This window comes from Lepidochelys kempii, chromosome 14 (genome assembly GCF_965140265.1).
Source record: "Lepidochelys kempii isolate rLepKem1 chromosome 14, rLepKem1.hap2, whole genome shotgun sequence".
NCBI classification, from domain to species: domain Eukaryota; kingdom Metazoa; phylum Chordata; order Testudines; family Cheloniidae; genus Lepidochelys; species Lepidochelys kempii.
In genome coordinates this window covers 3,949,841-3,962,535 of record NC_133269.1, presented here as the reverse complement: position 1 = coordinate 3,962,535, position 12,695 = coordinate 3,949,841, and the positions used below count along the sequence as shown (strand labels likewise).

Below are 12,695 nucleotides of genomic sequence, written 5' to 3'. Positions count from 1 at the left end.
CAGTGCCAACTCCCCAGTAACACCCTCCTTGCGGGGCTGGACTCTTCAGGACCCCCCTCTTCCCACCGCAACTTCGGAAAAGAGTGAGAGAACCAAGTGCTCCAGACCCGATAGGAAACAACTGATGGGCCCTGCTGGGCCCCTCTCTGTTTCTCCTCTGCAGAGCTATGCAGCCCCCGCGTGTCTGGGCTGTGTCTCCTCCTGACACCGGCGTGCCTCTGGTTTCCCTGTGGACCAGCTCCCTGCCAAGACACCTTGCATGTCTGGGTTATTTGGGCAAATGCTGACGCATTACCTCTCGGGCAGGTGGGAGGAGGAAGGGGTTAATGCCCCCATTGCACTTTTGCCCGGGGGGCAGGAATGGTCAAGGAGAACGAGGCGTTGTTGTAGCGTCCTCAAAGCCCGCCCAGCAGAGTGTCTCCAGGACTTGGCTCCTGAGGCCCCCCCGAAAGGCTGAGAAGGGGGGCCTGCCCCAGCGGGGAGCCCCAGAGCTACCTGGGCAGATCCAGCACAAAGAACTGGGGCGATTATTTTCAGCCTCCTCCTTGGTGCTGTGCCAAGAAGAAGCCCAAGGCCGTGACGAGAGGCTGGCTCCGAAACCGCCTCTGCTCCGCCCCGGCGGGTGACGGGCTGGAACCCCAGGGCCAGCTCCTGCACGGGCATCAGCTGGGGCAGCACCGTTGGTGGCAGTGAGGTACCATGGCCAGACACGGCTGTGGATCCGGCCTGGTTCCCCCACGCTGGCTCCGTACCTGGAGTACGTGGATGCACTGGCTGGTTTACTTCTTGAATGGGAAGGGAGGGCGTTGGGGGCTTCAGCAGCCAGGCGTCCCCACAGCATCGTTAACTGCAGAGCCCCGCCCTCGCCTGGCTTCAATCCCAGGCCGAGGCCAAAAGTGGGACGAGTCTGTCAGGTCTCAACCTAGAAGAGCCTCATCTGCAAATAGCACTGAACCACCCCCCAGGAGCACAACTCGGCCCAGCGGCCAGCCTCTGCTCAGGACAGGACCAGAACACAGAGGGACATGGTGGCAACACACAGGGCTTGGCAGAGCTGGGTGGGGGGAGTCCAGGGCTGGGATAAGGCAGGACAGGAGGGGCTGCAGGTTGGGATGGAGCATGTGGGCCGCTGTGCGATCCCTCCTGATTCGCGGCCCCATCAGTGAAAGGAGGATGGGCCCGGTGTCCCCAGGCACGGCAAGGAGCCCACCTGCCTGCTGCGTCCTGCCCCTGACGAGGGCGCTGCGGGGCCCGTCCCCGGCGGCGTTGAAGGCCAAGACGGTGATCAGGTATGAGGTGTATCCCGTGAGGTTCTTCAGCTTGGCCCCATTCTCGGGCAGGAAGAGCGTCTTCACCCGCTCCGTGCCATTCTGGCGCTGGGCCTCCCAGAAATAGATCTGCAGGGGGTGGGGGTTACGGGGAAGAAGAGGGCTGGGGTAAGGCCAGGCCCAATGCTGGCAGGGGCCTGACATAGCTGCTAGCCCCGCTGATCCCCAGGCACTCCCCTTCACAGCCTGCTCCCGGCGCTGACCACCCCGGGCTGGGGCTCCCCCCCCACAGACTCAGCTTCCCCCAGATCCAGCCCGCCTGGCTTCTCCTTCTGCAGAGCAGCACCGGGAAGTGGTCCCCGCTGCTGGCCCCTTGGCGGAGCGACTGGGGCAGTGGCTGCTCTGCGGTGGAGGAGATGTAGGGCCATTTACATTTAAGGTCCCCTGACCCCCAAGAAAGACCCTGCCCCATCTTTCAGTGGGACACAGTCAGACACGCTCCAGAAGGAGGAAAGCTCCTGGGCCTTGCCTACCCTACAGTGGTGTAGCCAGGCCAGTGCCCTCTCCTAGGGCTAGTCCAAACAGGAAACGCAACCGCTTGGCACAGGGAAGGGGGCAGGGGAGTTCAACCAATTTCTCGAAGCCTCTGTGAGGGGATATCGACTGCGGGTCAAAAGCAGCTTTTCTGGGTTTAGCTTAAATGCCTCCTGATCAGTTTCAGCCAAGCGCCACCGGGCTGCTCTCAAAGTGAAGTGAGTGTGTCCACATGGGGCTTGCACCGGTTTCATTAAGTCCCATTTTCAGCCCCTCGAAGTTAAAGGCCTGCAGTGTCTGGGTCTGGACAGTTGCAGGTTCTAGAACCAGCAAAGCTCCAGAGGCGTCTCCACTCCAGAAGCCCCCAGAAGCCCCTCTCGGTTCCAAAGGGCCCAGCCAAACACAGGCCGGGAGCACAAAAGACACACGCCTGTCTCTGGCTCTGAGTCGGAGAAGGGGCTTTCCTGTGTCCAGAGGAAAGGAGGGAGCAGGGTGCGTCGGCTCCAGACCATGCTAGATGGAAAATGTGACCCACGTCCCTTGGCTTAGCTAGGTCAGAGCCCAGAGAATCAAACGCGGGCTGAGGTCACCCTTGAGCGGTGCCCAAATATCCAGGGAGAGGCTGTACGGTCCCAGCAATCCTGCCCCGGTCCCACTTCCCTGAGAGCTGCAAAGCCACTGCCCAGAACTGGCCCTCTGCAGCACACCCCATGGCCTGGGCATGGGCCCATTCTGCCCCCGCCCGCTGACCCAGTATCCCGCAGCGGTACACCCCCACCAAACTACAGCAAGCGTCAGCTCAGGGGCACAGGCCAACCCCAGCCCTACAGGGGATGCAATGGGGTGGCTGACCAAGCTGAAAGCTCCCACCACCGGGTTATGGGGCAAAGAAGTCCGGCCCATGTGGAAATGCCAGGGCCCTGCCCAAATCCCAGCTATGCCCTGCTGCAGGGAGCGCCCAGACCCCTGAGAGGGCCTGGAGAACAGGGCTGGTGCGGGATTGGAAGTGAAACCACGCCGCCTGCTGAGCACACCGGGAACTGCGCACGGGTGTGGGGGCTGTGCGGGGGTGTGGGGGGGTGTGGGGGTGTGTACGCAAGCGCCATGCCAGCTGACTCAGGGCTGGGCACTGCCCCCGGAGTGGAAGAACCCGCGACGGCTGGGCACTGCAGCTGCAGGGTGGCAACAGACTGAGCAGTGAGGGGTGGTGGCAACATCCCCCGTTCCCATTCCCTTGCAAACCCAATGCCACGGACTGCTGGGCTTTAGCCCTCCTGGCTCTGATGGTGTCGGGTCAAACAGGTTCACTGTGCTTTGTATTCCTGGAGCGCCTTCTACCCGAGCATCTCCCAGCCCCGACCAGTTAAACTCAGTCCCTCCTTCACACACCCGGCTCAGTGCTCCTGGCCCTGTTGGCATCAGAGGGAAACTAAGGCACGGAGGGGTTGCTGAGCTGGTGTTGAGTGGGTAGCCAATGGGAACTCTGGGTGCCCAGCTCCCCGCAGCGACGTGCCCCTCGGGGAGCCGGGGCAGAGGGGGGCAGGCTCCTGGGTGCTGTGAGGATTGTAACAGCCAGCGGGAGATGGGGGGCCAGTACCTTATAGCCCTGGATGTCTCCGTTCTGCGCCTCCAGGGGGGGCGGCTCCCACGTGACGTCCAGCTGGGTGGCCGTGGTGGTCTGAACGGCCACGTTCTGCGGCGGGGCGGTGGGCACTACAGAAGGAGAGCGAGTGGGGTGAGAGCGCCCGAGCCCCCCGGCACTCTCGTCCCCCGGCACGGCGGCTGGGGTGCAGGGGGAGAGGGGGACGTCTGATCGCACCCTCTCCCTGCGGACACCGGGGGTCTCTCCGAGTCCTGCAGCCGCTGTGCCGCCATCCATGGGCCATGGCCACTGAATCCCAGCCCTTCGCCTGCTCAGACGGTGTCCTGCTGCTGGCTGGCGGCTGGGGAGTGGGGCAGGCCGCAGGCACAGGCTGGCTCCTGGCGGGGAAGCGCAGCCCCGCCGCCGATAGGGAAAGGCAACAGCGACCTGCTCCGGGAGAGGATCCCTTAGCTCAGCTGGGCAGGGCCCGTGAATTCCCTGGCGAGCGCTGGATGTGGCCAAGGGACGGGGCGGCCCTTAGTGACCAACGGGGGAGCTCAAAGCCTGCCCGGAAGCAGAGATGCTCACACCTGCCCTGACTCACCTGCCTCGCCCACGAAAACCTCCTGGGGGGGGCTGGAGGGCCCCTCGCCCGCGGCATTGTACACACTCATGCGGATCTCGTAACGCCTGTGCTTGCTCAGATCTGCAGGGGGTGAGAGGAGGGGAAGTGGGTGCCAGGAAGAGCCGGGCAGGAGCCCATCCACAGGGCCAGGAGCACTGGTGTTTCACCTCCCTCCCATTAACCCCTTCTCTGCCCCCTCGGGGCTAGGCTGGGCGGTGGGGATGTCCCGTCTTGCTGTGATACCCCAGCCGCAGGGGGCAGCTCTGCCGATACGTCTGCCCCCCGTCCCAGGTACGATGGGGAGCAGTGAAGTGACTAGCGGTCGCCCGTAGGTACCCAGCTAATACCCCGGGCACCCTGTGCTTTCTGGAAGGCGGAGGGGGCGGGGAAGTCAGGAGGGGAGCGACACGCAGACGGACAGAGACGAGCCCCGAAGCAGAGAGCGGAGACTTACTGTCCAGTTCGTGGTGCGTGAGGCCGGCTCCGGTCAGGTTCCGCACGGCGTACCCTGCTGCGGGCGTTGAAAGGGAGCGCAGGGGAGAGCGGTCAGTGGGGTTAGTCACACACAGACAGAACAAGCAGGACGGACGCCCCGCAGGCCTGGGAGTGGCGGGACGGCTGCCAGGGGTAGCGCAGGGGGCAGCGTTGGTTAGCGGGGAGGGAGAAGAAACCCCGTGGAGCTTCACTGCTGCCACCAGGGGTTCAGAGGGGCCCGAGCTGGGGAGCACCCCGGGAGTGACAGGAGCTGGCTGTGCCCTGCCGTGTGTGTACGCCCTGGGGACTGCCCTCAGACTGCTTCCTGCCTCCCTGGCCCTGGCGTGCCCCGGCTCTGCCCCTCAGCTCCTCTGAAGGGAGTCCTGCCTGGCATTGGCATTAGCCCTGCTGGCAGTGCCAGCCTACCTGCTGCCCACCTAGCCTCTGCCCTACCATCCCACTCCCCTTCTCCACTACCAGGGCGTGGGCTGCAGCCCTCCCCAGTGATGCTGTTCCTCTGCGTAGCAGCCTGGGCGTTAACCGGTGCCAGCAGGGAGCAAGATCAGAGATGACTGACAGTCCTCAGCACAGCAACCCTGGGAATTGGGGGCCGGGGCTCCCCTCAGGGGGGCTTCAGCATCGTCTGGGGAGGACCTCAGCCCCTGGCCAACACCCCTGGCCCCTGGTTAAGCGTACAGGAGACTTCACAAACAGGGAAAAGGAAAAAAAAGCACCAGGTCAAATTTCGGTCTCCCCAGCTAACCAACATCCCTCTCAAGCCGTCAGCTCCTGACCTAGCCCTCTCCAGATCCCCCCACCCAGCAGAGAGCAGCCCCCTGCCCCGCCCCCCCCTCGGCATCAGCACTCACACCGCCAGCCATGTCACTCCCCTGAGGCGCGGGGCTCAGCCCTGCAGGGTGACGCTGCCCCGAGCCCCGCGGGAGAAGAGCGGGACACGCTGGCCCAGGACAGCTCCTGGAGCTCAGATCGGTGCGTTGGAGGCTCTGGGGCCGGCCGGCTGGTGTCCACACACAGAGCGCTCGGGGGGGCTGCAAGGCAGGGCACGGGGCGGGGCTGAGCATCACGGAGAGCCCCGTGGGGTGGGGTGAGAGGAATCCCCCCACGACGTCCCTTCCCCACCCATCTGCGTTCCCAGGGGACCGAATAAGGGCACTCACGGGTGAGCTCCGTCCACTTGGCGCCGGGGCTGCTGACGCTGCGCGTGGTGAAGCCGCGCAGCCCATCGTAGACCAGCTCCCGGTAGCGGATCCGGAAGCCCAGCAGGATCCCGTTGATCTTGTCCTCGGTGGGGGGCTGCACGGGGGGGGACAGGAGCCAAGAGGCGGGGGCAGTCAGCGGGGGGAGCCCATGGAGACGGTGCATGGCACTGCCTGCCCCCGGAGCCTGTGCTGCCCTCACCCCCCTGTGGGATTTCCCCCTTCACTCGCTGCCTCCCGCTGCGCCCTGCTGCAAGGAGGCTCCCTACAGCCAGGGAGGGATCAGGGGTCCTTGCAGAGCCCAGCCCTGGGGTAAGCAGGGAATCTAACCTGAGAGGTGCAAGGTGCCTTAACCGCGCTCCCAGCCCCTGCAGGTCCCCGGAGCCCCGAGCCCGCTGGGAAGCAGCAGTACCCACCGGGGCCAGCCTGCTTCCGGCCCCTCTCTGCGGCAGCCACTGGGCGCCCCGGATGCCGGGGTCCTACTCGACCAGCAGCGGCATGCGGGAGCTTTGGAGTGGATGCAGCACCGGGTGGCAAAGCCACACTGGCAGTTAGCCAGTGGCCCTGCCCAGAGAGAGCAGAGCGGACAGGAACGGCGGGCGAGGGGATCCGCAGTGCCAAGGGGACACTGCTCCCAGGCCTTCCCGGGGCTCGGGAAAGTGAGTCAAGCTGCTGCCTTACAGAGACGGGTGGGGGCAGTGCAGTGCCGCACGGTACCTGCCAGCGGATCAGGACAGAGGTGGTGGTGTGAGGCATGACCGAGAGGATGGTGGGGGCTTCCTCTGGGGCTGGGGGGAGAAGAAACATAGGTGAGATGCTGAGAGGCACGAGGGTCCCTCCCCCTGGCCAGGAGAACAGGTGCTGGCTGGCTCCAGACTCTGGCTCCCTCCCACCCTGCGCAGCTCAGGCGGTCGGAGCCTTCCACAGGGTCACTGGTTTGAATCCTCTCCACGCTGGGAGAGGTGAGCCAATGGGCCCACGTGACCAACCCCCATCTCGCCCCAAGGAGCGCCAGCTGGCCTGCTGGCTGACCACTGGACGGGTCCCGGGGAACAAGGCTGCCTCGTTCCACAGACAAGGCTCCGGCCTGGAGTGTGCTGGGAGCTGTGACCCAGCGTGGGCTGCACCCTGCCACTGAAGAGACAAGGCTGGCACCGGGCGCCCTGCAGCCTCCGTGCGCCGCGTCTCCCATGCCTGCCCGGGGCCGAGCCCAGCTGGCAATGGGGCACCAGCCCAGTCCTGCAGGGAAGGGGCACTGACCGGCCTGCAAGGTGGTGAGTGACTCCGACTCTTGGCTGTATTCGCTGTCCCCGATGTCGTTGGTCGCCTTGATGCGGAACTTGTAGGAGGTGAAGGGCTTCAACCTGGGCCAGGAGCACACGGGAGGGGAAGGGGATGGGTGTGAGGCACAGCTGGGGGGCTGCAGGGCAGGGGTCCAGTGCCTTCCAGTAGAGGCAGGATATGAAATGGAGCAGCCTTACTTTGGCCAGCGCATGGGGGGGATGAGATCAGCCCCACAAAAGCCATTCTCCTAATTTCAGGTGGGGAAACTGAGGCACAGAGCGGTGCCTAAGGTTGGTGGCAAAGCCAGGAATAAAAGCCAGACCAGTGCCCCTAGGCCACGCTGCCTCTCGCCTGCCCCACCCTGCCACAGACCCTACCGGGCCTTGCCCACTTCGAAGGCCCCCGCCTCACCTGTCCACGACGAAGGAGGTGGCGTTGTGGCTGACAGAGGCGGAGTGCAGTGTCCACTCGCCAGCCGGCAGCTCGCGGGTCTGCACCGTGTAGTACCGGACCGGCGAGAGGCCGTCGCTGCCCGGCTCCCAGCACAAGAGCACACTGCAGGCCTTCACATCCTCCTGCCGCACCACGGGCTTGCTGGGGGGCTGCGGGCGGTCTGAGGAGGGGGAGAAGGGTGTGAGGGCTCGGCCAGAAGGCCCAGCAAGGCTGCACCTGGCCCCGTTCCCCCCTTGGGCAGGGCCTGGGTTCCACACCCGCGGCTGCCTTGGAGCCGTGCCCCACCCCTGCCCTGGGAGAGCGCCCCCCAGCCCCGGCATGGTCACCTCTCTTCTCGGTGGTCACCACCAGCGCCTCGGCCGCCTCGCCCCAGCCTTTGCGGGTCTGCGCCGTGATGCGGAAGAGGTAGGTCGACTCCGGCTGCAGGCCGGCGGCCGTGTACTGGCGGGCGCTGGGGTTGAGCACCTCCACGGTGGCAGCATTGGCACTGGTGGTGTTCAGGCGGTGGGTGATCTGGTACGCTGCGGAGAAGGGGGACGGAGGCGGTCAGCCAGAGCTGGGACAAGGCTGCCCCCCACCCCGGCCTGCAAGGGGGCAGAAAGGCTGCTCCAGGAGAAGCAGGATGGAGCCAGGACTGGCAGGGGGAGGCACAAACGAGACAGTCGTGAGCGCCTGGGCCCAGCTCCCCGCGCAGGGTCCGGCCCTAGGGCCCGCCCGGGAGGTGACCCCACGCCGGGTGCGGGAGGCGCTGGGCTGGCTCCCCTGTCTCAGCCTAGGCGAGACGTTCACAAATGTCCATGTCTGCCCCGCAGCAGGAAGATGGGTGCCCTTGCCCAGCCCACCTCGGTGCCAGGCAGGATTCTGCTTCCCTCTGGTGGCTGATGGGGCTCGCCAGCTCTGTGATTTATCAGGGGAGCAGCTTGGGCGCCTCCAGGGACCCAGGGACCGAGGCGGCTGGCTCCGGCCTGGTGCAGAGAAGCCCTGAGCGGCGGAGTAGCTGCTTCAGCAGCCGCCATTCCCCCAGCGGGAACATGCTGTGCACATGGACATGCGCTGGTGGGCGACTTCCTGCAGAGGCCCCCAGCACGGCCCTCCCCCCTGCAGGGCTCAGCTCAGCTGCATCCCCGGGCCCCAGCTCTGTCGCTCACACCCAGCTGCATGCCCGCGAAACACCTGCCAGCACAGCAACATCACACCCTCCCGCTGCCCAGCATCCCGAGCACGGCCCCCTCCCAGTGTTCCCGGGACCGCTACCCACACGCCAGGGCGCTCGGAGAAGCGCTTACCTAGAATGATGCCGTTCGGCGCGGCTGGGGGCTGCCAGATCAGCCGGACTGAAGTGGTCCTCACTTCTGGGAAGAGGATGCCCACCGGGGGCCCGGGCACTGGGGCAGGACGAGAGCAGAGGGAGCGCTGGGTGACGGGCAATCGGGCTCAGAGCCCTCGGCCGGAGCAAATGGGGAGTGGAGCCCGTCCCAGCCCAGCGGCTGGGGGAGCCCGCTGGCCAAGCCCTGAAGCTAGTGGCTGCTGGGCCTCCATCGCAGAACTCTGCTGGGTGCACCTGGGTGCAAATGCCCCACAGGGCACCCGGGGCTTCCCCTCCCCTGGGAGCCGTCCCGCTGAAAACTGCCAACGACCCGTGTGAGACTGACGGAGCAGGGCGTGCAGAAAGACTCCCACACGCACACGCATGTACTTAGGGACAGAGATGCACCCCCCCCAGAGACAAACACCGACCTGCCCTCCACACCTTTAGGGACACCCGCCCCACACACCAACACACACCATTAGGGACACCCACCCCACCCCACCCCCACAGCCCCTTTAGGGGCACACACCAACACTCACCCTGCTAGGGAACCCCCCCATCTGTACACACCCCCTTAGGGGCATGCATACTCCCTCCTCAGCATACCCTGGGGGCACAAACACACACATGCAGGCATGGGGGCACACCCGAGCGTTTGTGCACTCCCCCGGGGGCCCAGATGCACACTCAGGAAGGCAGACAGGGCAAAGTGCTCTCTCCTGCCCTGTTACGTCCCCACCTTGTATTTCTGGGGCTGGCACCCGCCCCCCTGCCCGTGCAGAGGCCAGAGCCCTCCCAGAACGGGCAGACAGAGGGGGAGGCTGTCCGCACTGAGTGCGACAGAGGGCCGACCAGAGGCTGTTTTCTCCTCATCCCAGCGTGACGGGGGCACTCGCCCTTCCACTGACCGGCCCTCGTTTGCGCCCGGCCTCACCCCGCGTGTCACCCGCCGCGAGCACCGCCCCGTCCAAAGACCCTGAGCGCCCCGTCAGCGCGAATGGGCGGGGGAGGAGTGGCGCCTACCGTCGTCCAGAGTCCTCTCCAGGATGGGTGGGGAGCTGGGCGCGCCGTCCCCGATCCGGGTGAAGGCCAGCACGCGGATCTCGTACAGCACGTACTTGCCCAGGCCTGCGAGCTGGGCGCTGCGGGAGGCGTTCCCCTCGGCCGGCCAGAACCGGGCCCGCGCGTCCGAGTCCTTCTCCTTGTACACGACCTGGAACACAGCCCATGTGAAACCCACGGAGCCAGTGCCGCACGCCCCGGGCTGCCCTGCCGCGCCAGCCGAACCCACTTCCCAGGCTGAATGGGGCCCCCCCGCGGGTGGGGCCGGGGCACCCGACAGCCCCTCAGTTCACAGCCCCATGCAGGGCAGCCTGTCCCCAAGGAAAAGCCATGGCAGAAGCATTGACAGGCATGTTTCGGGGAGCCCAGGAGTGGAATAGCCACAGGCCACAGGACTGGGGGAGCAGGGGGTTGCGGGTGGGGATTGAGGGGACCAGCAGAGCGAGTGGGGGGCAGCCCAGGGCTGGCATAGCCGGGGGGTTGTGGATTGGGATTGAGGGGACCAGCAGAGCGAGTGGGGGGCAGCCCAGGGCTGGCATAGCAGGGGGTTGCGGGTCGGGATTGAGGGGACCAGCAGAGCGAGTGGGGGGCAGCCCAGGGCTGGCATAGCCGGGGGTTGCGGGTGGGGATTGAGGGGACCAGCAGAGCGAGTGGGGGGCAGCCCAGGGCTGCGTTGCAGGGGGTTGCGGGTTGGGATTGAGGGGACCAGCAGAGCGAGTGGGGGGCAGCCCAGGGCTGGCATAGCCGGGGGTTGCGGGTGGGGATTGAGGGGACCAGCAGAGCGAGTGGGGGGCAGCCCAGGGCTGCGTTGCAGGGAGCTGTGGGTGGGGCTGAGGGGCACCGGCCCAGCTCTCGAGGGGGCTGCTGCGTCCGAACGAGCGATCACACGGGCTGACACCCACCTTGTAGCCCAGGATGAGCCCGTTGCGATCCGCCTCGGGGATCTCGCTCCATCGGACCAGCATGCTGCTGGAGGTGGTGGCCAGCGCGGACACGTTGGTGGGGCCGGACGAGGGGACTGGCGAGGGGAGAAGAAAGTGAGGTCAGAAGCCGGCCCGGCTGCTGCCCGTGGCAGTGGGGCCGGGAGCCGGGCAGGGCACACTCAGGCTGGGGGTCTGATGGGCACTGCAAGCTCAGGGGCAGCTGGGCACAGGACAGGGATCTCTCCGCCGGCCCAGCGGTGGGGCAGGCCCCAGAGCCGGCAGGGGGAGCGGCAGGTACCTGACTCCCTGGTGCGTCCCAGCACGACGTGGCTCCAGGGCCCGGCCCCGATGGCGTTGAAGGCCTGGACCTGCACGCGGTACTCCGTCCACTCCTCCAGGTCCTCGATGGTGAACTCCCGCTCCACCCGGTCGTGGATCACGTGCACCACCGTCCTGCCCCGCCCGTCCGCCCGCGTGTACCGCAGCTTGTAGCCCACCGACTCCGGGTTCCCGTTGTACTCCAGCTCCGGGAGCGGCTGGGGGAGGGGGTGACACTCAGCACCAGCCGCCCTCACCCGCCCCCCCCCCAGCCGCTAACAAACGTACCCTCCCCCCCACCCAGAACAGCCCCCCAAACCCACCTCCCCTCCCCCCCACCCAGCACAGCCCCCCGCTAACAAACGTACCCTCCCCCCCACCCAGAACAGCCCCCCAAACCCACCTCCCCTCCCCCCCACCCAGAACAGCCCCCCGCTAACAAACGTACCCTCCCCCACACCCAGCACAGCCCCCCAAACCCACCTCCCCTCCCCCGACACCCAGCACAGCCCCCCAAACCCACGCACCCTCTCCCGACACCCAGCACAGCCCCCCAAACCCACCTACCCTCCCCCCCACCCAGAACAGCCCCCCAAACCCACCTCCCCTCCCCCCCACCCAGAACAGCCCCCCGCTAACAAACGTACCCTCCCCCCCACCCAGCACAGCCCCCCAAACCCACCTCTCCTCCCCCCCACCCAGCACAGCCCCCCGCTAACAAACGTACCCTCCCCCCACCCAGCACAGCCCCCCAAACCCACGCACCCTCCCCCGACACCCAGCACAGCCCCCCAAACCCACCTACCCTCCCCCCCACCCAGAACAGCCCCCCGCTAACAAACGTACCCTCCCCCCCACCCAGAACAGCCCCCCAAACCCACCTCCCCTCCCCCCCACCCAGCACAGCCCCCCAAACCCACCTCCCCTCCCCCCCACCCAGCACAGCCCCCCGCTAACAAACGTACCCTCCCCCCCACCCAGCACAGCCCCCAAACCCACCTCCCCTCCCCCCCACCCAGCACAGCCCCCCGCTAACAAACGTACCCTCCCCCCCACCCAGCACAGCCCCCCAAACCCACCTCCCCTCCCCCCCACCCAGCACAGCCCCCCGCTAACAAACGTACCCTCCCCCCCACCCAGCACAGCCCCCCAAACCCACCTCCCCTCCCCCCCACCCAGCACAGCCCCCCAAACCCACCTCCCCTCCCCCCCACCCAGAACAGCCCCCCGCTAACAAACGTACCCTCCCCCACACCCAGCACAGCCCCCCAAACCCACCTCCCCTCCCCCCCACCCAGCACAGCCCCCCAAACCCACCTCCCCTCCCCCCACATCCAGCACAGCCCCCCAAACCCACCTCCCCTCCCCCCCACCCAGCACAGCCCCCCGCTAACAAACGTACCCTCCCCCACACCCAGCACAGCCCCCCAAACCCACCTCCCCTCCCCCCCCACCCAGCACAGCCCCCCAAACCCACCTCCCCTCCCCCCCCACCCAGCACAGCCCCCCAAACCCACCTACCCTCCCCCCCCACCCAGCACAGCCCCCCAAACCCACCTCCCCTCCCCCCCACCCAGAACAGCCCCCTGCTAACAAACGTACCCTCCCCCACACCCAGCACAGCCCCCCAAACCCACCTCCCCTCC

The 12,695-nt window shown here is 66.8% G+C and overlaps 1 protein-coding gene across 3 annotated transcripts in view; it reads right to left on the bottom strand.

Moving 5' to 3' along the window:
• Window positions 1–12,695, bottom strand: part of SDK2 (sidekick cell adhesion molecule 2) — a 172,010-nt gene that overhangs the window by 20,942 nt on the left and 138,373 nt on the right. For 2 of the 3 annotated variants that reach the window (XM_073310176.1, XM_073310179.1), the window contains exons 25-37: window positions 11,030–11,267; window positions 10,711–10,826; window positions 9,770–9,959; window positions 8,724–8,822; window positions 7,764–7,958; window positions 7,396–7,597; window positions 6,961–7,064; window positions 6,418–6,488; window positions 5,662–5,797; window positions 4,464–4,520; window positions 3,989–4,090; window positions 3,400–3,515; window positions 1,211–1,397 (exon numbers count right to left, since the gene is read on the bottom strand). In XM_073310176.1, the coding sequence (XP_073166277.1) occupies window positions 1,211–1,397; window positions 3,400–3,515; window positions 3,989–4,090; window positions 4,464–4,520; window positions 5,662–5,797; window positions 6,418–6,488; window positions 6,961–7,064; window positions 7,396–7,597; window positions 7,764–7,958; window positions 8,724–8,822; window positions 9,770–9,959; window positions 10,711–10,826; window positions 11,030–11,267 (1,813 nt within the window). The remainder of the gene's footprint in view (window positions 1–1,210; window positions 1,398–3,399; window positions 3,516–3,988; window positions 4,091–4,463; window positions 4,521–5,661; window positions 5,798–6,417; window positions 6,489–6,960; window positions 7,065–7,395; window positions 7,598–7,763; window positions 7,959–8,723; window positions 8,823–9,769; window positions 9,960–10,710; window positions 10,827–11,029; window positions 11,268–12,695) is intronic. The other variant, XM_073310177.1, reaches the window with a different exon arrangement.